General features: G+C 43.6%; 2 protein-coding genes across 3 annotated transcripts; one reads left to right on the top strand and one right to left on the bottom strand.

The window, feature by feature from the left end:
• Positions 1 to 5,127: 5,127 nt before the first annotated feature.
• On the bottom strand, positions 5,128 to 18,748 carry DYDC1 (DPY30 domain containing 1). 2 transcript variants are annotated; one of them, XM_036089810.2, is made up of 7 exons: positions 18,649 to 18,748; positions 15,532 to 15,694; positions 14,754 to 14,855; positions 9,418 to 9,510; positions 8,288 to 8,341; positions 7,710 to 7,814; positions 5,128 to 5,176 (listed from the first exon to the last, which is right to left on the bottom strand). In XM_036089810.2, exons 2-7 carry the CDS (start codon positions 15,676 to 15,678, stop codon positions 5,147 to 5,149), a joined length of 531 nt encoding a protein of 176 aa, XP_035945703.1. In that variant the 5' UTR covers positions 15,679 to 15,694; positions 18,649 to 18,748; the 3' UTR covers positions 5,128 to 5,146. The 2 variants fall into 2 exon arrangements, with proteins under 2 accessions (XP_035945703.1, XP_035945702.1); XM_036089809.2 differs by lacking the exon at positions 8,288 to 8,341.
• DYDC2 (DPY30 domain containing 2) lies at positions 18,579 to 27,498 on the top strand. Its single transcript, XM_078077507.1, has 5 exons — positions 18,579 to 18,802; positions 22,688 to 22,832; positions 23,476 to 23,631; positions 23,975 to 24,097; positions 26,976 to 27,498. The coding sequence occupies exons 2-5, from the start codon at positions 22,830 to 22,832 to the stop codon at positions 27,108 to 27,110; spliced, it is 417 nt and encodes a 138-aa protein (XP_077933633.1). The 5' UTR covers positions 18,579 to 18,802; positions 22,688 to 22,829; the 3' UTR covers positions 27,111 to 27,498.
• The last annotated feature ends 221 nt before the right edge of the window (positions 27,499 to 27,719 follow it).

Raw genomic sequence — 27,719 nt, 5'->3', positions numbered from 1 at the left:
TCATACCCACAATCCCATGAAATCTCGGTAGAGCCTCTGGCACGAAGAAGTGCTCACCGTTGGTCCCCTCCCCTCTCCACCAGTTTTGAGCCTGATCCCTTCCCATCCAGTCACAAACCCCCTTCTGTCTTGTCCCAGTCCTTACAGTAGGTATCTATGCTGGACAATGGGCAGTGACCCTATTCCTAATTTATAGTCAAGTTCCTTGTTAGGGCCACAGCCCTTCATAAAGACTGACTGCTTGGCTGGGCCAAACTCTTGCAGACTCCTCTCCCGTGAGTTATCCTCCTCTGCTGTCTCCTCTCCTACCTTGAGCCTCCCCTCCCCCCACCGTTCCCTGGCTGGGAATCGGCTTTTTGAACAAGGTCACTCACCTCCTTGCCTAGAGCCAAGTGCTGTCACCCAGCTGATGGCGAGCACGGGAGCCACACACTGCACTGCTGCTCGCACTTGACCCCAGACCCCGTGGTCCTGTGATGGTCTACCAATCCTCAATTCTAAGGTGCTCCTGTTACCTATGGATCCCACTCTCCCTCTGAGTTTGTTATGGGCCACTAGAGAACAGGACTGAAGAACTCTGATGAAGATTCCACTTACCATCACAGTACCTGGCACATAAGACAGCAGAGGAATCACTTCACTCCCTGTTGAGTGCTTACTAAGTGCGAGGCACTGCTGAAGAAGCTTTCCATGAATTATGTCATTTCATCTGCAGAACGATGCTAAGAGGCAGGCACTAGTACTTATTGTCCAGATTAGGAAACTGACACACAGTACGCATCCATCAAGTGTTTGTGGAATGAGTGAGCTTGCAGTGGGCCCACAGAGTTGTCCAACAGTCATTTTAGTGGTCCATTCCCCTAGCATAAGTTTTCAATGCATCCTCACTCAACTCCCTGACCAACCTCTGCCCTTCTCTCCTTCTTTACGAAAAGGATCAGACGGAGAGCATGTAAACTCTGCACTGCTCGCTATCTCAAATGTTCATCCTTTTCACTTAAAATGTCTTTCTCTACATTTTCTCCCTCCTGGAAGAAGACATCATTTTGAAAGTGCTCTCCTCCCCATGTGAGTTTTGTCTCACGCCTAGTACTCCTTGGACCCCTGCTCGAACCCTCCTGAGCCACACCTTCATTCTCTACTTCTTGGTTCATCAATTCTCCTATTGCCAGAGCACAAGCAGAACCTTGCCTCTCCCATGAAGAGAATCCCTGCTCAACCCTGCTACATCCTCAGGTCACTCTCTCTTCATCACCAAATTTCTCCAAAAGATAACCTCAGTCTCCTTCTCTTCATTACCAAAATCCACGCCCTTAACCACACGATCGGAATTTCACCTCCAGATCCTTAATGGAAACTTGTGAAAAGTTCTCAAAGCCATCCTGGGTCTCTTCCCCCACATCGCTCCCTGGTCTCAAGTCCAGACCTTGGAGGCTGGTGTCCAGGCCCTCCCCTGGTTCCTAGCCATCTCTCTTTGGCCTGGTTTCCTTCACATTTCCATGGGTTTTCACACATTCAAAACTCACCTCTCCTTCAAAGTTCCTTTTGAAATGCTCTCCCTTTCATGGAGCTTGCTCAAATCATAACTGTCTCTAAATTCTTAGCTTCTATTTGTACTTCTATTTAGTGCCTATTAGATGTGCACACAAGCTGTGCTTGCCAAGTACACAAAAACTCTGCAAGGCAAAGGTCACGCCCTATCCTATTTCCCATAGTAAATGGCAGTGCCAAGACTAGGGCGAGGCAAACAGGGTGCCTCGGCAGCAAAAATTAAGAGGCACTCATCCTCAGGTTTGGATTAACTACAGAGTCAGCACTGACATTTGGTATCCTAGGTGCCTCACTAGCCCCACGCTGGTAACTACATGTGACTCTTTGACATGGATTGAACATAAATGAATCATAAACCGATGAATCAGTAAGATGATGACAGTGTAAGTACTTCAGAAGGTGATTCCTTATCTTCAATGTCAATGAAATTGGGGATAAGTGTAGAATGCAATCATAATCAGTGAGACAGGAAGGCAAGGCTGCCAGGGAGTGTCTAGGAATATAAATAAAAACACCAGGAAGACTCTCCCCTCTTCTTTTTTTTTTTTTTTTAAAGATTTTATTTATTTATTTGACACACAGAGAGAGAGCACAAGTAGGCAGAGCGGCAGGCAGAGGGAGAGGGAGAAGCAGGCTTCCCGCGGAGCAGGGAGCCCGATGCGGGGCTCGATCCCAGGACCCCGGGATCACGACCCGAGCCGAAGGCAGACGCCCAACGACTGAGCCACCCAGGCGCCCCTCCCCTCTTCTTCCACAAGATGCCATCATGTCTGAATATGGCACCTGGAATTATTTACTGCAGCCGCACTAGGAACAGCCTGGGGATGAAACCAATAGAGAGCAGAAAGGCAGAGCCAAGAGAGAGGGAGCCGGGCCTGCCCATTCTCTGGACTTCTCATGGGAGACAATGGATCATTGTTATCAGCCTGTTTCCAGCCAGGGTTTTCCGTCACTTAGTTCAGCCAAAATAATACTGATATGGTGTCATTTCCCAGGAGAGAAGTGTGTGGCCGAAGAGGAAGCCAGGCGCCTGCTGCACCTTTTCTTCCTTCTCCCAAGAGAAGGATGAATGGGTCAGGGGTAAACCTGGCCTCTGAACTCTTGCTCCTGAAAGCCTCAGGGGTCAGAACTGGCCACAGCCCCACCGTGCTCCTGTCTCCCATGTGAGAAGCAGATCGGGCGGGCTCTCCAGCTGACCCAGAGAGAATGATATTTCTCCAGCTGCTTTTCTTCAAACTAGCCAGAAGGAATAGGATACTGAGCTTCGGCCTGGTATCCGAAGTACATCCTCTGATGTAGTTTTAGCGTTTGTAAAGTTGATTCTTTGATTCCCATTTGGCCCGTTCTGCCTGGTTCCAAACAAGTGAAGAGATAGAGGTCATTATATACCCCCAAATTCTTCTCAGAAAGTAATCATGTTACATTTCACCAAATTAGGAAAGTGGAGAAAGCAAAGACGAACAGTTATTTTTATGAGAAAAAGTCTGTGGCATTTGAACTTTGGTTTCAGGCAAAGGTGGACTAACAGGGGCAGGACTTGCCCTCACATATGAAACAATGAAAAACCAGCACAAACACATGAGACAACAGCTCTTAGGACAGCAAACCTAAGACAGCAAATGACAGTGAGCTCTGAGGAATGGGAAACAGAGTGTTCCCTACAGCTGGGCCAGTGCACAGCCTTGCGAGTGTTGCCAAGTTATATCGCAGGGGAGGAGAACATACAGGAAGACCGGTGGTCTCCTTGAATAAGGAGAAAGAGCTGGGAGTCCAGGGATACCTCCGGAGGTTCCCCCCCCACCCCAAGTCATCAGCTGAGTAACAAACACATGGGTACGAGGAAAGGATAAGCTAAGAACCTCTGAAACAATTAGAGGATGTACCCATGGCTTGAAGAGAGCTGGGAATAATTTCCCTTGCTGTCAATCCTACCTCAATAAACTGGTTCAAAAATAAAATTAAAAAAAAAAAAAGTGTATCTTTCCACAACTGAAGTGTAAATTCTCATAGTTCACTCAACATTGGGTAGTACACCCAGAGAGTGTTGCCTTGATGGTGGGTCAAAACCAGCCCCAGATTCCATTCTCTTCTGGTCCCACTCAACAGAGCTTCTTAAAAGCAAGACCGGAAAGGATCAAACTATTTATGAGTATCTTAATGACATCCAGAAACAAAGCACAAAAATATTCATAGGAATAAAAATATCCAACACCCAAGAAGATAGAATTCACATCTAATCAAAAATTACCAGGCATAGAGAAAAGTTGAGAAAAAAAGTTTCATCTCCTTTTTCACCCCGTTCCACTTCCTCCCTCTTGTGCCCAGATCTGGCTGGAAGCACTTCCAACAAGACTACCCCCTACCCCAGAACCACAGCACTCCCCCCTGTGACTAGCCGATACAGACTCTTGCTGTCAAGCTCCAACATGGGACTGGCCTGGGCTATGCTGAGCTCAAGGGTCCTCTGAGCCTGCCCTTCCAGCCCCAGCCCTCTATGAGGGCGCCCTCATAGCCTAAGGCCTGAGGGACACTGTGCTCTCTTGCTCCCTTAGACACACCTGCCTGGGTGGACGGATACAGGTCAGCCATGCTGGGGGGCACAGTGCCTGATAGCTTGACTGACCCAGAAACCATCTCTCCAGGGCACTGGGACTTTTTTCTAAAAAACATACAGAACTGATAGGCAAGATAACATTTCTTTTTAATGAAACCAATATTTCCCCCCCTTTTTCTCTTCTGGTTTAAGCAACTAGGCTGCTCTATTCTCATTGCCTCAGGAAAGGTAGGTCATAACCAGAAGCAAATTATTATTATTTTTTTAAGAAGCCTCTTCCTGGCATTTATGTCTCCATGTCTATACCGTTCCTTAAAGAACAGAAAGGATTCATAATAGAGATTTAGATTTGGAAGAATTTTATAAAGGAAGCAACGTTCTCCCTAAAGTTTAAGGCTGGGCCTGAAACTTCTGAGGAGCCAGGAGAGCTGCCAGGGCCCATGGATGACCCAGCGCCCACTCAAGGAAGCCCCTGCATGGCCTGTGTCCAGCGAGAGCTCCCCTCAATAGCAGCACCAGTACTTTTGCCCACTGGCTGCTCCAAAAGAGAGGCTGCTTCTCTCTACCCCAGCACTTTGCATCCTTCCCCATCCAGCCCCATTACCAGGCATGGATTAATGGTCCTACAAAGTATCGCTGCCTAGCAACCTGGGGAAATCTTTGTGGTCCACTTCCGGGTGGGGGGGGAGGCGGGATTTAAAGCAAGTTGAACACTCCTGAGCCCTGCACAGTGGCAGCCCCTTTCACTCCTCCCAGACCAGAACTTTCACCTCAACAATTTTGTTCTCACGCAGACGCACACATTCTTTTCAGCTCATCTCTCATTTGCCCCTTTCCGTTGTTTGGGCCAACTCTCTCTCCTGTCTCAGAGGAATCCTACGAATAACCAGTTGCATTGGGGAATCCAAAACAACCTTTTAAGGCTACCCTTGAAGCCCATTTATAAAGCTGACTTTAGAGGGAAAAAAAATACAATTGGGAACCTCATGTTTTGAAACTTGAAACAAGCAGAAAGATTTATTGCTCTTAGGTTTGTTGATCCTACAAATCTTGATCAATGTTTAATGCAACCTAAAAGCAAAATAAAAAGTAAATACGATTTAATACAGTCAGAGCTGTGACTATGTAAATGAAGCTTTTTGATAGTTTTAAATTATTTCAAGTAAGATCCAAGCAAATGTTGTTACACATTTATTTATTTTTTTTAAAGATTTTTTATTTTTTATTAGAGAGAGAGAGTACAAGCAGGGGGAGTGGCAGGTAGAGGGAGAGGGAGAAGCAGGCTCCCCGCGGAGCAGGGAGCCCGACGTGGGGCTCGATCCCAGGACCCTGGAATCATGACCTGGGTCGAAGGCAGCCACTTAACTGACTGAGCCACCCAGGCGCCCTTCTCAAGCATTTATTAACCCATCCTTTCTTCTACTTCTCTTGCTCCCCTTTCTTATTGTTATCCTTCTGGCACGGGGTCCTCTTCCTGGATCCACCCCTTAAATGATGGAATTTCTAATGCATTCGCTGCAACCTCATCCTGCACAGGCTGCGCGCGCTCCTAGGTACCTTACTCCCTGCCTCTCCTGGCCCCATGTAGCACATAGCCCCTAACTGCTGCCTTCCCATCTCCTGCCTGGACCTTTCTCCTGTCGTCTGGACCGGTATCCCACATCAACTGGTCTTTAGCCAATTATATCTGCTTGTCTCAGGGTCACCTGAAATTCAACATGTCCACAAATGAAGCCATCATTTTCATAAAACCTACTTCCTCTTCTTACTTTCCTCAACTCAACAAATGATTAAGCTCTTAGTCCAGTTGCCCACGGCAGAAATCTGGGCATTCCCCTTGACTTCCTTCTGTCCCTCATCCTCCCAGCCAATATCGAATCCACCTGGTTCTCCCCATCTCTGCTGTCTACACCCTGGTCCTAGCCCTGGTCGGTCATCCTGCAGCTGGACCACCGTAAAACCTCCTAAGGGGTCTCCCCTTTCCACACCTGCCCACTCAAATCCTCTCTCCCTCCTCTAAAATCACCTCTCCAGTCCTTACATAGACTCTTTCAGTAACTCTTGTTGCCCTTGACATACAGAGCACAGTGTAATGTGGCCTATAGCCACCTCTCCAGCTTCGAGTCACACAACCTCCCAGCTCGTGCAACCCCGCCATAGAGCTCAACTACGCCAGCTCCTTGACAGCATCTTGCTCTCTTCCATCTGCTGCGCTTAGCTCAGGCTAACTCCTCAAGCATTGTTTCCTCAGGAAGACTCATCCAGGCCAGGCCCCTCCTCTCAGTGCACCTGTCCCCCAGCCCGAGCCCCCAGAGGGCAGGGACCCCATCTGTTCTGTTCACTGCTATTCGCTAGCTCCCTGCATGGTACCAAAACACCGACTTTTAATAAAAACGTCTCTACTCACTGATTAGCACCAAGCCCTTTCAGCTCCCCCTTCTAGACAGGCTGCCAATGCCATCTCAATCTGGATTACTGCACTGGCCTCCTAACCGGTGTCCTCACATCTCTCTCCATCCTTCCCTCTGTGCTGGCCTTTCTAAAATGCTGATTGCTGATTGCATCAGCCTCCACTGCCTTTAGGATAAAATCTACATACTCATCTGGGCACAAATTACCAAGCATTTTATGGCCTGTTCCTGCTCCCTCCCCTGCCTGGCCTCCCCTCCCTCGCTGCCTCACATCCCCCACTCTGCCCTGGGTAGGGGATCTCATACTGGCTGTGCTCTCAGACCCCCCCACCCCCACCCCCAGCAACCAGTCACCAGCTTCCTACAGGAAGCCTTCCCTGATAGGGCTCCTCCACTGGGCTGGCTACCCCACTTTGTCAGTGCACATGGTTAGGTCACTAAATATACCCTCAGCCCAGACAGTCCTGGTCTATACCCGCAGATCTGGCTTAGTTATTAACAGCTCCCCTGTTCACTCTCAAAACCTACTGCTCTGGCTGATAAATCACTTGATCAGTCTAGCAATGACTATTAATTGCTTGTCCGATTGTCTGCCCCCCCTCCCCCCCTTACCCAGACAAGGTAAATAACTATGTGTTTTATGCACAACAGCATCAGGCACGGTGCCTGGCACATAGAAAACACTGTATGTTTATTAATCAAGCAAATGTACTTGTATACTGTAAAAGCATGCACTTTCATTAGGATACTTATCTGGTTCTAGTGTTTGCCACCAAGAATCAATTAGCTGTCCCACCCCCATCCCGGAAATTTAACTTAAAGATTATGTATTTCACCAAAGGATTTTAAATATATATTTTGAAGAAATTTTGAGATTTTCAAAGCCTAAGCCCAAAATATATAAATCACCTTCTGCCCAAGGGCACACTGTGACCAGCTCCTCTCCCATCAGCGCTGACACATTTGCAAGGAGCCAGATATGTACCCACCCTGACCCTTGTGGCTGGTGGCACACGTTCACCAAAGGGCAGAAGGCCCATCAGGAATAGATGGTCAGCACCCAGGGAACTGATTTTCTTTCTCTGACACTAAGGGCCCATTTGCCAACCAACCCTGGCCTCCTATGCACTAGGCTTTCCCAAAGTCCAAAAGAAAATCTGTTTTTCGCCAACCACTTTCTTGAAGATACTTACATCAGATAGCATCGGCTCATCAAGTTCTTCCACTCTGCTCAGGTTAGGTGCCCCATATCGATCACTAATTTCAGCTAGTGTTTTGCCTGAGTCTGATGTTACATCCTACAATTGTTAAAATTCATTTCTAATTTTAAACAAGTTCAAAAGTAAGACATTAATTTTCTTTTGATTTCACTAAGAAATGTCTGAATTATAACATCAAAATTCAACGTTAACGGAATGCACCACTACCTGTTAATAGAGAATTCTAGAAATAAATGCTAAAACTTAATTAAAAAGTACATTAAGAAATCTAAGATATATCATTGTAAGTAAACATATGGTCAATGAATATCTCATGACATTCTGGTTTTTAAAAATACAAACAGAAACCGAATGTCCCATTTTTATCCACTTTGAGATATTGCTTTAAAGCACATCGTACTTGTGAATTTTTGTTACTAGAACACACACTTGGACTATCAATTTTGATAATTTCCTTATAAAAAGTTTATCTACTAATGCATCAATGTTAAGCTTTGCCTTCTAGGACACTCATTCATTTCACTTAACACAGAATAACTTTTCCTTCTCACCTCTGAATGTGAACTATCTTCACTCTTAGCTATATTTTCTATATTCATTCTCATCTCCGATAATATATAAAAAAGGAAGAAAAATATTTGAACACACTTTCTGTTTTGATTCCATGTTTTATTTTCAAGAAGTCTTATTTTTACATAATGCTATGATCAATTTAACAGCAAATAGGTCATCACTATTAAAGGGGTGATGTGATACATTTAGTACAAAACTGCAACTTGCAGTCTCATTTAACACTCGCTACTAATAGAAAGCTATGTTTTATTTATAATTAAACACAACACCTTAAAAAATGAAATGATCTGAAACGTTAAACCTGAAGCCAAATTATTAGCCAATGTGACAAGTGACAAAACAGAAACCTTTCTACTCTCATTTTACATCACTGAATCTTCGCTGAAGAGAAAGGGGGTCTATATCTCCATGGATTTATGGGCATGTGCGCATGCGTGTATATCTTAGCACACCCTACCGCACTCCGACTAAGATAAGCTCGACATCCCTGTTTTTGTTAACTACATGTTTTTTTAAACTATGTATACAGCTTTGAATTTCTCTTTTTAAGAATCTCATTTTTTAAATTCAATTCGTCCTTCCAACTTTTAAAAAAGTGCTTTACATAATGATGTTCTCGTCTAAGCCATGAATACCCATATTTTATAAAACCTACTTCTGTTTTTAATCTTAATTATGGAATAAATAGAGGAGTCACATATGAACAAGAGAGACCAACCAGCTGGGGGGCGCCTGGGTGGCTCGGCAGGTTAAGCCAAATACCCTCACTATTGCAGAGAACTTAACCTTGCGCACCTGCTACCCCAGTTACAAACAGCTGTGCCTGGACTGGAAGGTTGCAGAGCAGTTTCACGCATATGACCGTAGCTGATCCTTACAACAAACCAGTGAGAGACTGTTAGCAATATATTACACTGTTATCCCTCTTTTTCAAAAAGGCAAACTGAGGTTGAAAAAGTTGTAAGACTTGTCTCAGCCACGCAGCTAGTGGGTGGCACGTCTCTGAATCCCACGTTATAACAGCTGCAAGAAATACTTTGAGGGTTCTATGAGGTTTTAAATAAAACAGACTTTTTCTTTCTTTTTTTTTAATAAAACTTCAAATTACCGTCTCTAATTGTTCTTGAGCTGTCTGTAGTTCTTCTATTCTTTGTCTCTCTTTCTCTTGCATTTCCAACTCCAGCTGGAACTCCAGCTGTTGCTGAATATTCAGAAATAAATAAGTCATATTAGCGTCAGATCAATTGCAAGGAATTAACTCTAATCACTCTGAAATGTCCCCGGATAATCAAGTTTATACCTACCTAAATTTCAGAAGCTTACAAGAATAAATAATCACAGCAGCCTAATACTTTAGCTTTTACAAATATTTCCTGAAGTCTAACATAAAAAAGGAAGCTTCTTTAACTGCTAATTGGTAGCAAAGCACAATTTGTATAAAATCAAGTTATTTTCTCTGTTCTTCCTGAAGCAACAAATGAGATTGCAGTACTTTTTTTTTTTTTAGATAAAATCCTTTCAAGCATAGATGGGTGTTCAAAGAGCCAAACCTTAGTGGCAGAAGAGTGCATGAGAAAATCTTAAGTATATTATGTGAAACTATAGATAATCAAAAATATACTGGTCCCAACTCAACATACATGCCACACTAGAATAAGGGTCAGCAAACTAAATTCTGTGGGCCAAATCTGACCCAATCTGGTATTTGTACAGCCCATGAGCTAGGAAAGGTATTACTTTTTCAAATGGTTGAAAAATATTGAAAGAATAATAGTATTCCTGACACTATAAAAAATTCAAATTTCGGTGCCTATAAATGAAGTTTTATTGAAACAGCATCATGTTCATTTGCTTATTTATTGCCTGTGACTGTTTTTGCACAATAGTACAGCTGAGTGGTTGCAACAGGGACCATAGATGGTGCTCTCATCACTTTGTTGCTCAGCGTGCTACAAATCACAGTGACACTGTTTTATCTCAGTAGTTCTTGGAGTGCCACGGTATCCCTACACCGTGACAGTTTTTAAATTGGTGTGTACCCATCATGCCATAACAAGAGAAGAAGTGGACTTTGAATGGTGCCCCTTTAAGATACAGTGGAGAGTATTTTATTACCAAATTAAACGGCAAAGTATGGTGTTTATTAAGCAAGAATACTTTACTAAAAGAATGCAATAAACATCAATATTCCCAGACTAAACACTTACCATCACAGTATTCTCAACTCACATGAAAACAAAGGTCAGACATATTAGAATATTTTAAACAGAATTATTTCATCATAGTAAAATTTCTTCACAAAAATTAAAAATAAAAATGAGGCTGCAACGAAAGCAAGTTTCCAAGTGGCTCATTTGTTAGCCAAGCAAAGAAGTTCATTTCCCAATGGTGATTTAATTAAAACATGTTTGATTTCAGTGTTCCCGAAAAAAATAAACTTAAATTAAGATTATTAGCCTTTTGGCAAAAACAGTTGCTCAAAGAGTTGATGACACTGGGAGCAACATCAACAGTCAATTAAAAACAAGGCAAATTATTTTGAGCAATTTTCCTTGGCTCTTGATGGGTAGACAAATGTTCCCAACACTGTTCAGTTGTTGTTGTTTACTGGTATTAATGCTGAGTTTGAAGTGACTGAAAGATCAGCCTCTATGAATAGTCTTCATGGGACAACTACAGGCAAGAGATATTTTCTTTATCTTCTTTCTTTCTTTTTTCTTTCCTTTTTTTTAACAGAGGGAGTGCATGCATGCACTGTGGAGGGGAAGGAGGGAGAGAATCTTAAGCTGGCTCCACGCTCAGAGTGGAGTCCAACCCGAGGCTTGATCCCACAACCCTGACATCATGACCTGAGATGAATGAAATCAAAAGTCGGACTGAACCACCAAGGCGCCCCAAGAAATATTTCCAAAGAAGTTGAGAAACATTAATTCAGTACAACCAGCAGTGAAACCTGCTAAGATGTGTTACAACCAATGGTGATAAAAAATGTGTGTGGAACAGAAAGAGGCTTAGTTGGACAAATTTACAAAGCTTGTGAAAATGCAGTGTTGAAAGCCTGAGGGTATTCATTGTATTATTCAACAGCAGGTGCTCTGCAGAAAATGCTTGAATCTATCATGTGCTATTGAGCCAGCAGTCCCGACAGTGTCCTTCATTCATTCTTATGAATGCAACCATCATCAGTTCTGTGGATTTTCGTCAGAAATAGAAACTGCATAAATCTTGGCTTACCCCAGCACACAGCGGTTGCCCATGGCTTCACAGTGCTGACGTGTTACTGTGCATTGTGGGGCTCAGGACCAAGACTGAAATTTTTCGGAATGAGAAGAATCATTCTCAATCACTATTATCAAACCTTAAATGGCTTTGGAAATAAGCTTTGCTGCAGACTTATAATATTTTTAAGTCAATTCAAACTAAACTTACAAGGCAAATAGCACTTAAACGTAAAACTTAACACCTGGGGAAAGCCATTTCAACAACCAATGTTTGAATCACAATGCCAAGCTGCTTTATACACTTCCCATGTGGTCAAAACCTAAAACAAGAAACTAGATCCCCCCCATTCCCACACAAATCTGCAGCAGGTATATTTCCCGAGCTCAAACTATAGGCCCAGAGTATTTTGTGGCCTTGATTTCAGTGCAAATGAAATTTCCATATCCCCAAATCCAGTTAACTGGGTAATTGAGAAGCTTTTACCAACCTTCAACTGGAAGTAATTAATCTACAAGGTAATGACATGCCAAAAGGCAAAACAAGATAAAAATCTAATAGAATTCTACATATGCATTCGAAGAGATAAATGTGGTCAAAATTATATGCACATGGACTGATATCAGCATTTGGCAGGACTAATCTCTCAGCTATTTTCAAAGAGGAAATACTAAAATCTCATTACAGATCAGCATTAACAGATAAACGTTTTCAATCAATTTTGATGATAGGGAACGTTTTGAACTCCAACTAAATGAAATGTTATCTCTAAAATAATAATTTAATTCTCCTCAGCAGTAAGCCTATATTCTAAAAGGAAAATTGTATTCAATTATTATTTTTAAAAATTTTTTATTTCATCGATGTAAACTTTTGTGGAAATTTGTTCTCTCTTGCTATATCTACATAATATACCATAATACATACATGTCCCAGTATGTCTTGCAAATGCATTTTTAAAAAATAATATATTTTTATAAATAAAGAGATAATAAACAGTGGTTACTATTTATTTACAGAAGGTTGTTAAAGGGAATTTCTTGGTAACCCTGTATTATCCACACTGGGATAAAAGTGATGGGGTAGATCGTTGAAGTGCAAGAACATAGCATTCGATCCACTTTCAGAAACTGGTGGAGGAAGTGAAATGACTAATCTCTCAACAGCACTGCAAAATGCAGTTGTTAAATACCAACCACATTGGTCAACAGAACCAGTTTCTTAACATTTTCAGGAAAATTTCAAAGCTCAATTCCTTTCTTCACACAGGAGTAAAACCATTAGAAGTATACTCCAACAAGTCAAACAAACAAACCAAAAAGCTTTTACTTCCTCAGTGAGCTCTTAGGTAGAAAATGGCAGTCAAAGTACTTCTCTGTTCACAGGGCCCTGGGCTTACTGGAGAGTGCCTAAACTTTGAAGGAATTTCAAGTCAATGGCACTGACTGTGAGAACAACAGGGAGGGGACCAGAGTCCTGACACCCCAGCTCACTTGACTCAATGGTGGGCTCAGAACACCTGTCTCTTTGCATCTCCGGCTCACTCTCTCTTAAGCTCTTCTCCAGTGGACCTTCTCTCCACAGGTCCCTTTTTCCTTCTCTCATCTATTTCTGGCCACTACACTGTTTCTTTAATGAGTCATAAAATCTTCTGCAGACTGTTATTGCCATCTTCCACTCTGGACCCAATGCTCAGTGTTCAGTGCCCAGGGGATCCCTTCATACTGATCAACACAATACAGCTAGAGAAGTGCTTGATTTCTACTATTGCCAAATTTTACCTAAGTGAGATAAAGTAGATAAGCCAAAGAAAGTCAAGTACCCCCACATTTGTGATGGAATTGTCTTAGGGAAGAACTGCTGAGTTCTCCTCATTCTGACAGGGGACAGATACTAGCTGTAGAAGCTATAAGAGGAAGGGTAGATTCTCACTCAAAGTTGGGGCAATTCTGCAGCAGACGCTCACCCATTTGGATGATTGTTTGACACCCAACTCAATACTCTGCAACCTCCCCATAAGAATAAACCAAACAGTTGAAAAATGAAGATTCAGGAGCAGTAAAGTTTTCAACAGCCATATCCATCTCGAGTGCCTAGAAAGTTCTACCCCAGTGTCAAGGACGAGAGGTTAGGCAGAGAAGCTATTTGCCATGTCTATATTTTCCTTTTTATCCACACACCCAAATAACAGGCTTCTTTCTCTTTTACAAGTGTATAGATTTGAGTCGAGACTCTAGGGTTAAGTACTATGTGGTAGAACAAAAGGGATAACTTAAATTTCAGAAGCTCTCCATAAAATAAATTAGTCCAAAAGCCACTCTGGAACTTTCCCTATCTAGTTTACAATCCATGACTCATCCCTGAAACCATTCTCTTACCAATATCTTCAGCTCCCCAATCTTGCTACCCCAAACCTACTTCAATCAAAAGTTCTGCCCCTTCCACATCGTCACTCAAATCTCTAGGCCTAAGTGGAGAAAATCACAGAATCGTAAAACCAGACCAAATGGCAACATTATAAATGTCTGGTCTCTAACTCTGACAGGGTAGTCAATGCTACCAAGTAAAGCTAAGTTTCCCAGTCAACTCTACCATTCTTCAAAGTTACCATTTCAAACCCTCCCCGCTCTCCTCATACCTGCCACTTTATCACCTCATTCTTGGAAGATGATCACGGTCCCTACTTCATAAAGAAGAAAGAGTCATACAGAAACTGTTTTAAACCTTGTGCCACAAAACCTATACATCCACATGTACCTAGACCATCCTCTCCCTATCTCTTAACATCAATCATCCTCTGGCCTCTGCTCCCCCCCCAAAAAATACCAACCTCCTTCCCTGAAAATCTCCTTGAAAGCATTACCTGCACTCACCATCTCCCCTGTTCCACCCCACCCCATGCACACTGCTCCCTCCAAGGTCACCAGTGGTCTTGAATGAGCACTTTGCCGTCTTGCTCTCACTCAACCAGCAGTAGGCATGGCTGACCCCTTGGGTCTCTCCCCATGGCCTCCATGAGAGCACACTCCCTGGGTATTCTTTCCACCCCACTGCTGCTGTTTCTCCAGCAAAGAAGACACAGATACATAAATACAGAAACAAGACGATATAAGAGAGCCATTCCTAACTCATTAGAGATAGGGAGTTTTTCAACATTTGGGTTGCACCACACTGAGGCAGACACCGCTAACTCCAGTCACCCCTGAACTCCCGTGCTTGTCTCACCTGCTGGAACAGGAGCTCCTCTGCTTTGAGCCTCTCCATCATTTCCTGCTCTATCACAGCTAGTTCTCTCTCATGCTCCAAGTCGACCATTTCCTTCTGTCTCTAGCAGTGTTTAAAAACAATGTCACGTGACTAATTTGATAGAACAATTTTATAATAAAAACAATCTTGAAAACATGTTAATCACCAACAAGAGGGAAAGGGGAAGCAAATTTTACTCTACCCCATTTAGAAAATGTGTAATAATTTGGGGAAATGTGTGTTTTATTTGAACAAAGAGCATAAAACTAAAATTATACCCTGGGTATGATCACAATTGTGCAAAAAAAAAAGTCTACAAATGTATAGAAAAAGGTTTGAAGAAAATACCTAAAAATCTAAAAAGAGGTCTTCTGTGAAGTATTTTTTCTTCTTTCTGTTTTTTCATATTGTCCAAGTTTTTCATAATAAACGTACTACTTTTATAATAGAAATAACATTGAACTTTTTAAAAAAGCAGACAAATGGGAACAATTATTTTACGCTTCTAATTTTCTTTTCTTTTTTTTTTTTAAGATTTTATTTATTTATTTAACAGAGAGAAACAAAGCGAGAGAGGGAACACAAGCAGGGAGAGTGGGGAGAGGGAGAAGCAGGCTTCCCGCGGAGCAGGGAGCCCGATGCGGGGCTCGATCCCAGGACCCTGGGATCATGACCTGAGCCGAAGGCAGACGCTTAACGGCTGAGCCACCCAGGCGCCCCTACGCTTCTAATTTTCTAAAACAAGATCCCTACTTACCAGTTGCTCCATGGTCACATTTTCCTTATATTTGTAAATCCACAATGCTAAATATTCTATTGGATCCGCTGGGCGAATTCTTGCCACTTCTGCAAGACCTTGAGTTAGACATGTCCCAAGGCACTTTTGAAGATATATCGACTCCATTTCTCACCTCTGACTTCTAAAAGGTAAATGTTTTTGCATTAATGCAGGGAATGTTCAATAAAGCACAATAAAAGTAGAGTCCAATGAGGCCAACAAAGCATTGCACCCTGTCATGGGCACCCTCCCATCAGGCATGACACAAGCAAGGCTGGCTCCATGAAGCTTCTAACAGTTTCCAAAAAGACTCCACAGATGTCACAACAGCTACCACTAAGATGTACTTTCAAAATCCTGATGGCTCTCAAGGCCAAGAGTCAGAAAAGAACAACAAACAAAACCCCGAACCAGCAAAGGGAAGGAAATAACAAAGATTAGAGCAGAAATAAATGATACAGGAACTAAACAAACAAAAAACAATGAAAAAGAAAAGAGTCAGAAAAAGGGATACCGTCATTATTGTGAGATGGCTACATGCCAAGCAGTGCAGGTCTCACTCGATCCTCACAACGTGGGTAATAAATCACTGTCATTACCCCTGCTGTGTAGATGAGGAAGCCCAGGCACAAAGAGCTTATAAGTCAACATGGTGAACATGGGATGCATATCCAACTCGTGATTCCAGAGTCATTATCTTAATGATTCAGATGTTCCTCCCAAGCCACGAGGGTCAGTTTTAGAAAACATCACAATACTCCACCTCAAAAAAACATAAAAGTCCATGAATCTCCAAGGACAAAGGATAAAAAAAAAAAAAAAATTCAACCATCAAAGAATAGCATATGAAGCTCCTCACACTTTGGCCCCAATTTCTTCTCAGGCTCACCTCCAGACATCTCTTCTGCCTCCAGCATATCCTGGGCTCTAACTACACTGAACATTCTGCCATTCTGCCAGTCATACCTTGCACACTTCCATCTCCAAGACTTTTGCACATAATTATTCCTCACTATCTCCCAGCTTAGATTTATCTCCTCATCTGCAAAATGTAGGTCATCTCTCATTCCCTGAGCCTTCCCAAGCAATGCAAAGGAAATCCTCCTTCTCCAAGCAACTCACACAGCACCTGTCATCCAACCTGAGAATCATCTGTGTACACACACATCTGTCCTCCCAAGACAAGTTCCTCCAGCTCCTCAAGGAGTGTGTTTTAATCACAGGGTGGGCACACTGGCTTCCCATGGAGGCAAGTGAGTGAGTTTCTCCACTCTCCCAGTAATGTTCCAGTATATTCAGTTATGAAGATGGACAGGAATAATCTTAGACCAGATTTGAAGGAAGGAAAGAAGGAAGGAAGGAAGGAAGGCAGGAAGAAAGGAAGGGGAAATGTAGCAACCACTGTACTTAGGGTGCTTTGAAAAAACTGATCACCCTCAAATTACCCTTATGGTATCCAGTCATTTCTAAGAATCTAATGAAATGTATTCATTATTCAACAAATATATACTGAGTACCTACTATAGGTCAGGCATGAGCTGAATATGAAGGAATAGAATGCCAGCATGTCTAGTCCTGTCCCTATACAAATAAATGCACTGAACATTCTGCATAAAATTTCAGAAACAACAACCTCCTGAGGTTCATAAACCCCAATAGTGCTCTCTCTCACTTGATGGTGGTGAGCATATAAATTGGTATAGCCCCCACAGAGAGGAATTTGGCAGTATCTAGAAAATTACATAGGTATTTACCCTTTGAACCATCGATCTCACTTCTCACATGTTAACTTGCAAAAATACAGAGTGATGATATATGCACATAGTTATTTTGCACCGTTACTTAAAATAGTCAAACTGGAACCCCATCCAAAAGTTCATCCTTAAGGGACTGATGAGATACAGCCACACAATGGATTACTGTGCATGTATATTATATAAAAGACATGAAGAAGATCTCTAAAACAGGGAGTGATCTCTAGGACACAGGGTGAAGTGAAAAAAAAGCAAGATGCAGAAATTGTAGATAGTATGCCACCTTTTGTATTAACAGCAGTGGGGAAAGGAATGTGTATGTGTGTACATAAATGTAGTCATAAAAACTTAAACTCTACAAACTGGCACGAATGAACTGAATTTCCTTTCAAGCTGGCATTGGTGTCTAACCATACAGAGAGAAGGATTAGAGTATTACAAACGAGTTTGAGACACAGTATCTACACTGTGCTTCTTCAATAGGATATACTCTCAAGACAAAAATAACTGCAGTGACATCTCAATGTCATCTGAAACTTAAACAGGTTTCCTGCTGCTGTTCCAGAAAGATAATACATGGGAAAGGGACCATGTCCCCAAGGGAGAAACCTCTGGCCTGAGAGTAGCATCCGATCCGATCGAGGGTCTGTCTCAGATCTATGCATAGATTAGACGAACCCAGGTAAGCTCGTTACTTGACTTCTCATGTTTCCTGTCCACGAAATGGAGGTAATACCCATCTCACAGGTTGTTGTAAGGAATGTTAATTTTCATATACACCAACACGCATCTCGGCTCAATATAAGAAAGCCCTTTCCCAGAGAAACAGCTACCTCAAGCCTGGAGAGGTTGTCACAAGAAATAGAAAGAGGTCCTTTACCCATGCCTAGGAGAAAGCCCGCCAGCCTAGTGGGAAAAGAGGGGATTCGGGATTCGGGATGGCCAGACGTAGCACATAAAAATACGGGATGCCCAGTTCAACATAAATTTCAGAGAAAGAAGGAAGGACGTGTTAGTACAGTGTAGTATAATACAAAATCATTCGTTGTTTATCTGAAATTCACAGTGAACTGGGTGTCCCGTGTTTTATCTGGCAACCCTCGATTGGGGGCGCTTGGGTTCATTTTCCTATCCTGGGTCTACCGAAGGGACTCCCGCCTTCCCCGTCCCCTCGATCCGGAGCGGCGAGGCCAGCGGAGGAGAAGGGGTGGGGGGGGGGCGGAGGAGGCGCTCCCCAGGCGCTGCACTAAAACCTCTCTCCGTCCGGAGAAGCCTGAGCCCCACACCGCTCCCAAGGTCCAACGGCTCAAACCGCCGCCCCGGCGGGAGCCCCGCCAAGTACCTGCCTGGGCGAAGGACGCCAGCGCTCTGGATGCGCACACCCGACGCATGCGCCTACCCTCGCCCCGCGAGTCGCGTCCCGTCGCTAGGCAACGAGCGCGCGCGCCTCAGAACCCGAGACGGCGCACTGCACAAGGGCAGGGGCGCGCGGAGGGGTGAGCGCGGGGTGGGGCGCCGGGAGGGGGTGAGGGGTGGAGAACGCGCGGCGGAGAGGAGGGGGCGCGACAGTCGCGGGCAGACGGCGCGCGCGGGGTGTGGCGGGGGCGCCCCACAGAGGAGGGAGCGCCGGGGTGGGTGAGCAGAGACTCGCCACCTGGAGGCTGGGAGGAGGGGGCGGCCGAGAAGAAGAGTCGAGCCGGCTAGGAGGCCGGCGCGCACTGGGAGAGACAGAGGGGCGGCGGGCTCGAGGGGAGGAGCCGCAGGGGGGCCACCTGCTCACCCAGGGCGGGAAACCCCCACAGCCCCCGGCCGGAGGAGACGATCCCCGGAGTTCGACGGCCCGGGATTTTCACGGCTTCGCACCTTTGAGATTGCTGGTGACCTCCGCTTGGTTCCTTTCAGAACCAGCTCAGGCGCCCCCACCTCCGGGAAGCTGTCCAACCTCCACCAAGCCAGAGCCACTGCAGTCTTCCCTGACCTAGTGTTTTGTGTACAGCACTCTGCTAGCATTTCCCACGTTCTGTTTTAATTTATGTTGGGCAATGCTGGGCAGGAGAAGCCTCCTTAAACTTTGGTTGAGACAGTAAGTACCAGAGCGGGCACTGACAGATGGACGGGAGCTTGGGCTCTTGCCTGGGTTAGCAAGAGCCTTCACTGGATTAAGTCAAAAAATATGTCCTGAGCAACTACTATGTGCCTAGCACTGGGGATATAGTGTGAACAAAGACCATCTCTATGCTTGTTGCCTTGCCTACCGAGTTGCAAGGCCATGAACAAGGAGGGGCAGTGTTAAGCTGACTCCCAGAGGAGCTCTGGGAAGAATAGGCCCCTCCGTCCGCCTTGGTAAGTGTGCCTGGTGTTTGTGGAGAGAGGACTGTAAAAGGCATCCCTTTGGCCCCCTCCCTCTCCTGGCCTCACACTGTGGCTCTGTTATTCTGTTTCTACTGTCTTTGCATCAAGTTTTAGTAACTGTCAGGTCCCCTATTTCATTGAGACCATTGTTGAAAACGTGCAATTTAGAGCAGAGGCTTACTCCAGAAAGCGTTTGCCATACCTACACAGAGAAGCAGGCATTCGAGGGTTGGGAAGTGGAGAGCTTTTCCGGAATGCAGAGTTGGTGATCTGTAGATCTGTAACTGAATCACCCAGGGATTTTGTTAGAATGCAGAATCTGAATATGTAGGTGTGGGGTGGGACCTGAGAATCTGCATTTTGACAAGCCTCTGGGTGATGCAATGCTGCAGATCATGGACCACACTTGGAGTGAAAGGGGGCTCGATCCCAGGACCCTGAGATCATGACCTGAGCCGAAGGCAGGCACTTAACCAACTGAGCCACCCAGGTGCCCCCCAAATTTAGTGGCTTTAAACACGCATTTATTCTCTTGGCAGTTTTTGAAGCCAGAATCAAAAATGAGTCTTACAGGGCTAAAACCAAAGTGTCAGCAGGGCTGGTTCCTTCCACAGGCTCTAGGGGAGAATCCATGTCCTTGCCTTTTCCAGCTTCACAGGGTACCCACAATCCTTGGCTCAAGGCCCTGAATCACATCACCTTTTCTCTCTCAACTTCCACCATCACATCTCCTTGTTCCCTGTCTGACCTTACTGTGTCCCGATTATAAAGACCCTTGGGATTACAGTGTGCCTCCAAGGATAATCCAGTGTCATCTTCCCATATAAAAATCCTTCATCACATCTGCAAAGTCCCTTTTGCCAGACAAGGTAACAGATTTCATAGGTTCCAGGTATTCAGACACTTTGGGAAGCCATTACTCAGTCCAACCACACTGTGTATTTCCAAAGAAAAATTACATTTTCTTACTCATATTTCAGTGACCCAAACCAGGATATTTAACCTTGATACACTTTTTTGGGGGGCGGGGAGGGTGGGGGAAAGGACATGAGGGCAAGCAGGGAGAGGGGCAGAGGAAGAGAGATAGAATCCTAAGCAGACTTCACACTCAGCACAGAGGACTTCACACTCAGCACAGAGTCTGAAGTGGGGCTCAATCTCACGACCCTGAGATCATGACCTGAGCCAAAATCAAGAGTCAGACACTTAACTGACTGAGCCACCAGGTGCCCCAACCTTGATACACTTCTATTATGTCACATACAATTCACATTCAGTTTCCCCAACAACACTTTATAAAATTCTTTTTTCTAGTTCAGACTCAATCCAGAATCATGTGTTCCATGCATTTGTTAGGCCTGTTTAGGCTCCTTTGATCTGGAATGGTTCCTCCTCTTTTTTTGTCTTTCACGATCTTGACATTTGTAAGAGTACAGGCCAGTTCCAGACTGTCTCAATTTGGCTTTGTTCGTATTTCCTCAGTTAGATTCCAGTTTTGCATTTGGGCAAGAATCCACAGAAATATATTTCATCCCCCTAAGAAGTGCATCCCATCAGGAGACACATGATGTCACTTTGTCGCTTTCTTAGTGATGTTTCCTTAGATCGCTTGATTAAGGTTGTATCGGGTGGGGGCGCCTGGGTGGCTCAGTCGTTAGGCATCTGCCTTAGGCTCAGGTCATGATCCCAGGGTCCTGGGATCGAGTCCCACATCGGGCTCCCTGCTCGGCGGGAAGCCTGCTTCTCCCTCTCCCACTCCCGCTGCTTGTGTTCCTGCTCTCGCTATCTCTGTCTCTGTCAAATAAATAAATAAAATCTTAAAAAAAAAAAAAAAAGGTTGTATCGGGTGGGTCTCACCACTGTGAAGTTCCTGTATTTCCTTTTGGAATTAATACATAATTTGTGGGGAGAAACTTTGAGGCTATATGAATATCCTATTCTCTATCAAATATTCATTGAGTTTTGGAACTCACTGTTGATTCTGGGTTGATGCAGTTATGCTATGATGGTTACAAAATGTTGATTTTTTTTTTTAAACTCCATTGTTCTTCCCATGTTTATTAGTTGACATTCTACCTTAAGAACTTGCCTTCTCTCCCATTCACTCACTTACCAATTTTTTCTTATATTGATTCACAGATTTTTTATTTTCCCCAATTAGTTATAATCCATTATAGCCAATACTTATTTCAATGGTCTAATTGCGCTAGATTGGGCGAGTAGCCGCCCAATCTGCTGGCTCCTGTGTCCTTAACCACTTATTTTCTAGCATTTTTCTACTTTGTGGGACAAGAAAATGCTCCAGGCTTCTTGGACCTTTCCTGCCCCAACCTTAGAATTCAGCATTTCTCCAAGGAACCCTGATTGCTCTTAAGTGGTGAAGGCTATTTCAAAGCAAGTTCCCTATGCTCAGTGTGCTCATTGCTACTTAAGTGTTTTTGCCTCTAGGCTTTTGCAATGAAAAGAGCTCGGAAATATATAACTTTTTTCTATATACATATCTATGTATCTTTCCTTAAACTGAAAAACACCTCCAGAAAATGTTAAGACTGGAACCGAGCCTTTATCATTCACTTTATTATTAACTCTTTTGGACTTAAAATGTGTAAACTTCAGAAATATGGAGGTGATCAGAAATAGGTGTTAGTCCATTGTATGTCACAGTCTTCCACTATAATAGCTAATATTTATTAAACACGTACCAGGGCACCTGGGTGGCTCAATCGGTTAAGAGTCTGCCTTCGGCTCAGCTCATGATCCCAGGGTCCTGGGATGGAGCCCCACATCAAGCCCCGCATCGGGCTCTCTGCTTAGTGGAGAGCCTTCTTCTCCCTCTCCCTCTGCCCCTCCCCTGTGCTCATGCTCTCTCTCACACACTCTCTCTCTCTCTCAAATAAGTAAAAAATCTAAAATATATATGTATATATTTATTCAACACCATGTGCCAGGCTAAGTGCTTTACATGTATTTGTTATCTCTTCTAACCCCCACAATTATGAGGCCCATATCTTTATTATTTTGTTCTACAGATGAGAAAACCAAGGCTCAGAGAGACCGGATGACTTGTTGAAGATCACACAGCTCTAAGCGGCAGCACCAGGACCGGAACTTGGTCTGTCTGTTCCCGGAGTCTGTGTTCAGACCGCGGCTCTACACGGCCACCCCTAACTTATGGTCTGACTCAGGCTACATTGCCTCCAGCTCTGGAAATCTGATTAATAGTAAATGCCGGGACATCAGCTCAACCTCAAGTAGTTTCTTGCTTGAGCACTAGAGTAGAATAGTGTGTTACGCACTGGGAGAGCTCATGAGCACGGGTAGCTACAGTGCCTGCCATTCTCCCTCCCTCTGCTCCCCAGGGCTGCTCCGTGGCCCCTTCTGAAATAACTAAGACTCTCTTATCTATGTCAGAGATGACTGTACCTTCCAACTTCACAATAGCACAGCTTGCTGCGTCCTTAGAGCCCCTCTTGGGACCTCCTGCCTGCGAAATTATTTCCTCCCTAGAGATGTGTGGGCAAGTGGAGACCTTAGCCACCCCTAACCACAACTATATCAAGCTCCCCTCCGGCCTCATGACCCCCAGGACCTATTTATTATCTGACCTAAGACAGTCGGAGAGCTTTAAAAAAAAAAAAAGTCCATTTAAATTTAAGAGCAATTGGCAAGTATATATTTACTGTTTCTTTTGGGAAGGGTGGCATCCAGAAGTATCTCATATGTATCCTGAAATGAATCCGAATTGACTAGAATGTGTCTATTTTAAAAATCAGATTCGATTTATAAAGTAGTGTGACCCCGCTGTGCTGTTTGCCAGGCCCACAGGATGGAAACGGACTACCTGAAGAGGTGCTTTGGCAATTGCCTGAGCCAGGCACTGGCAGAAGTGGCGAAAGTTCGGCCCAGTGACCCCGTCGAGTACCTGGCTCACTGGCTTTATCATTACAGAAAAACCACTAAAGCAAAAGAAGAGGTGTGTATGTGCTCAGAGCCATCTTGGGGAGGGCTTTCCAGCTTTCTCACGGTAATTTGAAATCCAAAGCAAGATTCCAGAGCTAGCCCAGAAAGTTTCTTGGTTTGTTTGACTTGCGAGATCCCTTAGGCCCAGATATTCCTGAAGAGTGGGGAGTCTGGGGGCTGAAGAAGGACTCCAACTCAGAGGAGTTGAGGGATTGGTGGCTTTGGAGCTACTAGCAGGCAAAAGCTGGTCACAGGAGCAAACAGGGCCCCAGGCCTGTGGTCTGTGCCAGTGAGAGCAAGCCCATTTGTACAGGCTTCCCCGGGGCCGACCTGACTCAGCTCCCCTCTCACCTCAGGAGAGCCAAGAGATGATCCAGCTGAAGGAAGAACACGACAATAGCCTCAAAGAAACCAAAATGACAGAAATGCTGAAGCAAGAAGAGTGTCAGATTCAACAGCAGTATGCAAAGTGCCACAAGGTAGGGAGGGAGGAACCCAGCAGCGGGTAGGTGCACAGCCCAGAGCTGGATACCAGGAAATCCACAGGCCAGCGAGGCTGCAGCACCCAGCGGACTGAGGCTCCCAGAGCTTGCTTCTCTCCGTCTTCTTATGTTTATATGTCCACCAATCTTATTGACAATCCTGGTCAAGGAAAAAAGGAAATGTCGAAAGGCAATTCCATTTTAGATTTCAGAAAATACCTTAGATGTTACTCGTTTTAAAAAATCAGATTTTTAAAAACTCATAAGTCACTTGGAACGAATATATTTCCTTAGAAGATCCTTTGAACCCTTTTCAAAACTTATTCAGTATTTCAGAAACCAAATATGGTTATCAGTGTATAATTCAGGTATATTATTTTATTATCTACTATATACCTCAGTGTTTTAGTTACTGTGTGCTGTTTATTTATGTATCAAGCCACAGATCGTGTCTTCTCTGTGATGCTGTAATACTGGCTGTAAATTATTACCTTCTTGTAGTTGGAAACAGCTGTGTGTTCATTAGCCTGACAAGCGTATCTTTTATCTCCCATGACTTTTGCCACCATCTTCTGAAAAGCACCTCATGCCGATGTTGTGCTTTCTACAAAGTGCATGATACCAGACAGGGAATCGATTCACGGGGCTTGATATCTGACATTTTTCCAACTATCACTATATCCTATGCATTAAAATCTTCAGTGCAGTTTTGTACAATTCACTAGCTTTTGCTAGTTTCCAAAGCCGCCTCTGATGAAGAGACATGAAACCACTTAGCTTATGTATACTCACGCTAATATACTCGACTCTCCTCAATAATTCATACATTTATTCTCCAAGTCTGGATGTTTTATGGGTAAATTAAGTAAAAGAAAGGTAGTTTCATACTACTGTTTGTCACTAGTCTAAGGGAATTCTCACTCAGGAATAGTTCATTCTTTGAACAGGTGCCGGAAGACGATAAAGGGGAGGTCAGGACGCGGAAGTTGTCATCCCCTTGTTGCCCCTTCCTAACACCATGCTTCCCTGTTAACAGAAATATCAATATATATAAGTCAGGGAAAGACTTCCAAAACTCCACCCTGGTTTCATGATGCCTTTATTAAAGAAACCTTTGCTCACATTAATGTTTGGAATTGTCCCACTGAGTTGCACCCTGGAGGTTTTACACCCTGTAGCAATATTCCTTTGCAAGATTTAGATGAGTAAAAGGTATGCTGTTCTTTCGCCAAGTGTGAGACAAAGGCCATTGTCAGGGAAGTTGGGAATGAGAGCCAGCAGGATGCCTGGACTAAGAACAAGTTCTCACTTTTAAGAAAGAACTCATCCACAAATTGTGATTATGGAAGTTGATGCCCTTTGTTAGAAGGAAACAGAGAGGTCCAACAGGGATCTTAAAACAAACTTACCAGGGAGAGCTACTCTCATAATAAAAATGGAAAGAACTGGGTAGAGGGCAAAGAAGTGAAGATCCCTCAAATAAGATGAGATTCTAAGTTTTCATTTCTCCTTGGCTCAAGGCAAATTGCAAACTGTTCCTTGCTCCTGGTCATTTTCAGATTTTGAGTCACTAGTGCTATGAAACCTGGTCTCAAATAGGCCCAGGATGGGTTGCATAAGATTTCAGCCAGCCTGCTGATGGGTTTTTATGCACATATGCAAGTCTTTGCAAAATTTCCCTTCATATCTTAAAACCATCATTGCTTGCATATATCTTAGAAAGCCTTTCAGTACCCCAGTGGATGTGTCAAAAAGAGGAGTAGAAACTGCACTATGTGTGGTAGAAATCACATCCAATTATAGCACTCAAGAAGAGGAGATAATGTTTGAGTCAGACCTAGAAGAAAGCTAGCAAAAGTTGCCTTTGTATTGGTTTCTCTTTATTAAGCTGAGGCAGTTTTGAGTAAGTCAGCCATGATTCTAAGTTTGAAAACAGTCCCTTTGTTTATAAAGATGTAGCCATACAAATTTTTATAAATACATTTTTATGGGGTCAATACATAGATTTGCTGCATATAGTTAGAAGGGTCTTACAGATCACATGGACAAATATTTCATAGACCTCTCTGCAGTGCCCCACAGGATCCATTGTACATAGTATCCACTGGACAGTGCACAAAATGGAAGTAGAAGTGGCTGGGAGAGCTTAAGCTCTAGAGATTCCTCCCTAACCAGGGACTGCAATCACATAGATGTAGACTATGGGATATCCTCTTATAGCTCACTGAGACTGAATTTATTTTTTCAATCTTTTTTCTCTGTTTTAGTTAGGATCATTTCTATTGATCTGCCTTCAAGTTTACTGACCTCCTCTCCTACAATGCCCAGCATGCTAGTTAGGGAGTCAGTGAACTTTTTCATTTTAGATATTGTACTTTTCAATTCTATAATTTCTATCTGGTTTCTTTCTATAATTTCCATTTTCTCTGCTTATCTACCCTAACTTTTCACTCATTATGCCCATTTTTTCTCCTTTAAATGTTTGAAAATATTTGTCATAGCTGTTTTAAGTCCTTGTCTGCTGATTCCATGATCATTGTCATTTTGGGGTCTCTATTAAATACTTTTTTTCTAGAATATGTTTCGCATGTCTAGTAATTATTACTTGTGTGCCAAACATTGTAGATGATACTTTGTAGGGAGTCTAGATTATGTAGCTTTCCTTTAGATGGTGTTGAGTTCTGTTCTGGCAGGCAGTAGAATTATTGGTGAATCATCTTGATCCTTAATCCTTGATCTGTTTTATACTTTGCTAGAGCAGATCTGTTACAATTTTGTTATTAGTCTTGGGCACAAAAATGGCAGTGTTGTGTTCTTGGCATACTGAGTGTGTTTCAGTCTCTGCTAATGACTTTTGCTTTTTTGTGTTGTTTAGCCCCTGGTATCTCTAGCTAGTTCCACAAAGAAGACTGCATTCATACAAGAGAACACAAAACCCCTTGAGAAGGATGCCTTGAAGCAGGAATCTCTGCCAGGTACTTCCAATATGATTCCAGGAATGCCTCAGTAGATTCCTTCTCGAGAGTCTTCTGGCCAGACTGACTGCTGTGTCGAAACTCCCCAAGAAATAAATTCCTAGGCTTTTCAGCATGAAATTGCTCCTCAAATGCATCCTGGCTCCAAATCTCCTTCTTAAGTTATCAAAAGGTGGATGATTCTCATGACGCTTCTCTCAAAGCTACAAACTGAGAAAATGGCCAGCTAGGGCCCTGACCTGAAGATGGTAACTATTTGAATTAAACCAAGATTGGAGGGGCTGTGGAAGGAGGTATCTTGGGGGACGGACTCTCCAGCCGAGGTTCTGTTCTGGTAGCTATGAAAACCCCTTAATCATGTAAGCATTTGAACTACTGATAGGATAAAATAAACTCATAAGGATTTCAAATAAGTAACCAAAAGACTTTTTCCTCTTGATTTATCTTTTTTTTTTTTTTTTGTATTAGACAGTGAAAACACATCCATCTCATCATGTGTTCAAGTCTTGACTTTAGGTGAACTTTCCAGTCTGGCCTAGAGTGTTTACACATGTCCTAGAGTGTGCCTGTGTCACTGACAACAGGTATTTTAAAACAGCTCCAATGATATAAAGCTCAAAGGGAGGGTGTCATGGGAGGCGGCA

The sequence above is a fragment of the Halichoerus grypus genome, chromosome 7, assembly GCF_964656455.1.
Source record: "Halichoerus grypus chromosome 7, mHalGry1.hap1.1, whole genome shotgun sequence".
Lineage (NCBI taxonomy): Eukaryota > Metazoa > Chordata > Mammalia > Carnivora > Phocidae > Halichoerus > Halichoerus grypus.
The sequence above is the reverse complement of the archived record's forward strand: the minus strand, read 5'-3'. Positions and strand labels throughout refer to the sequence as shown.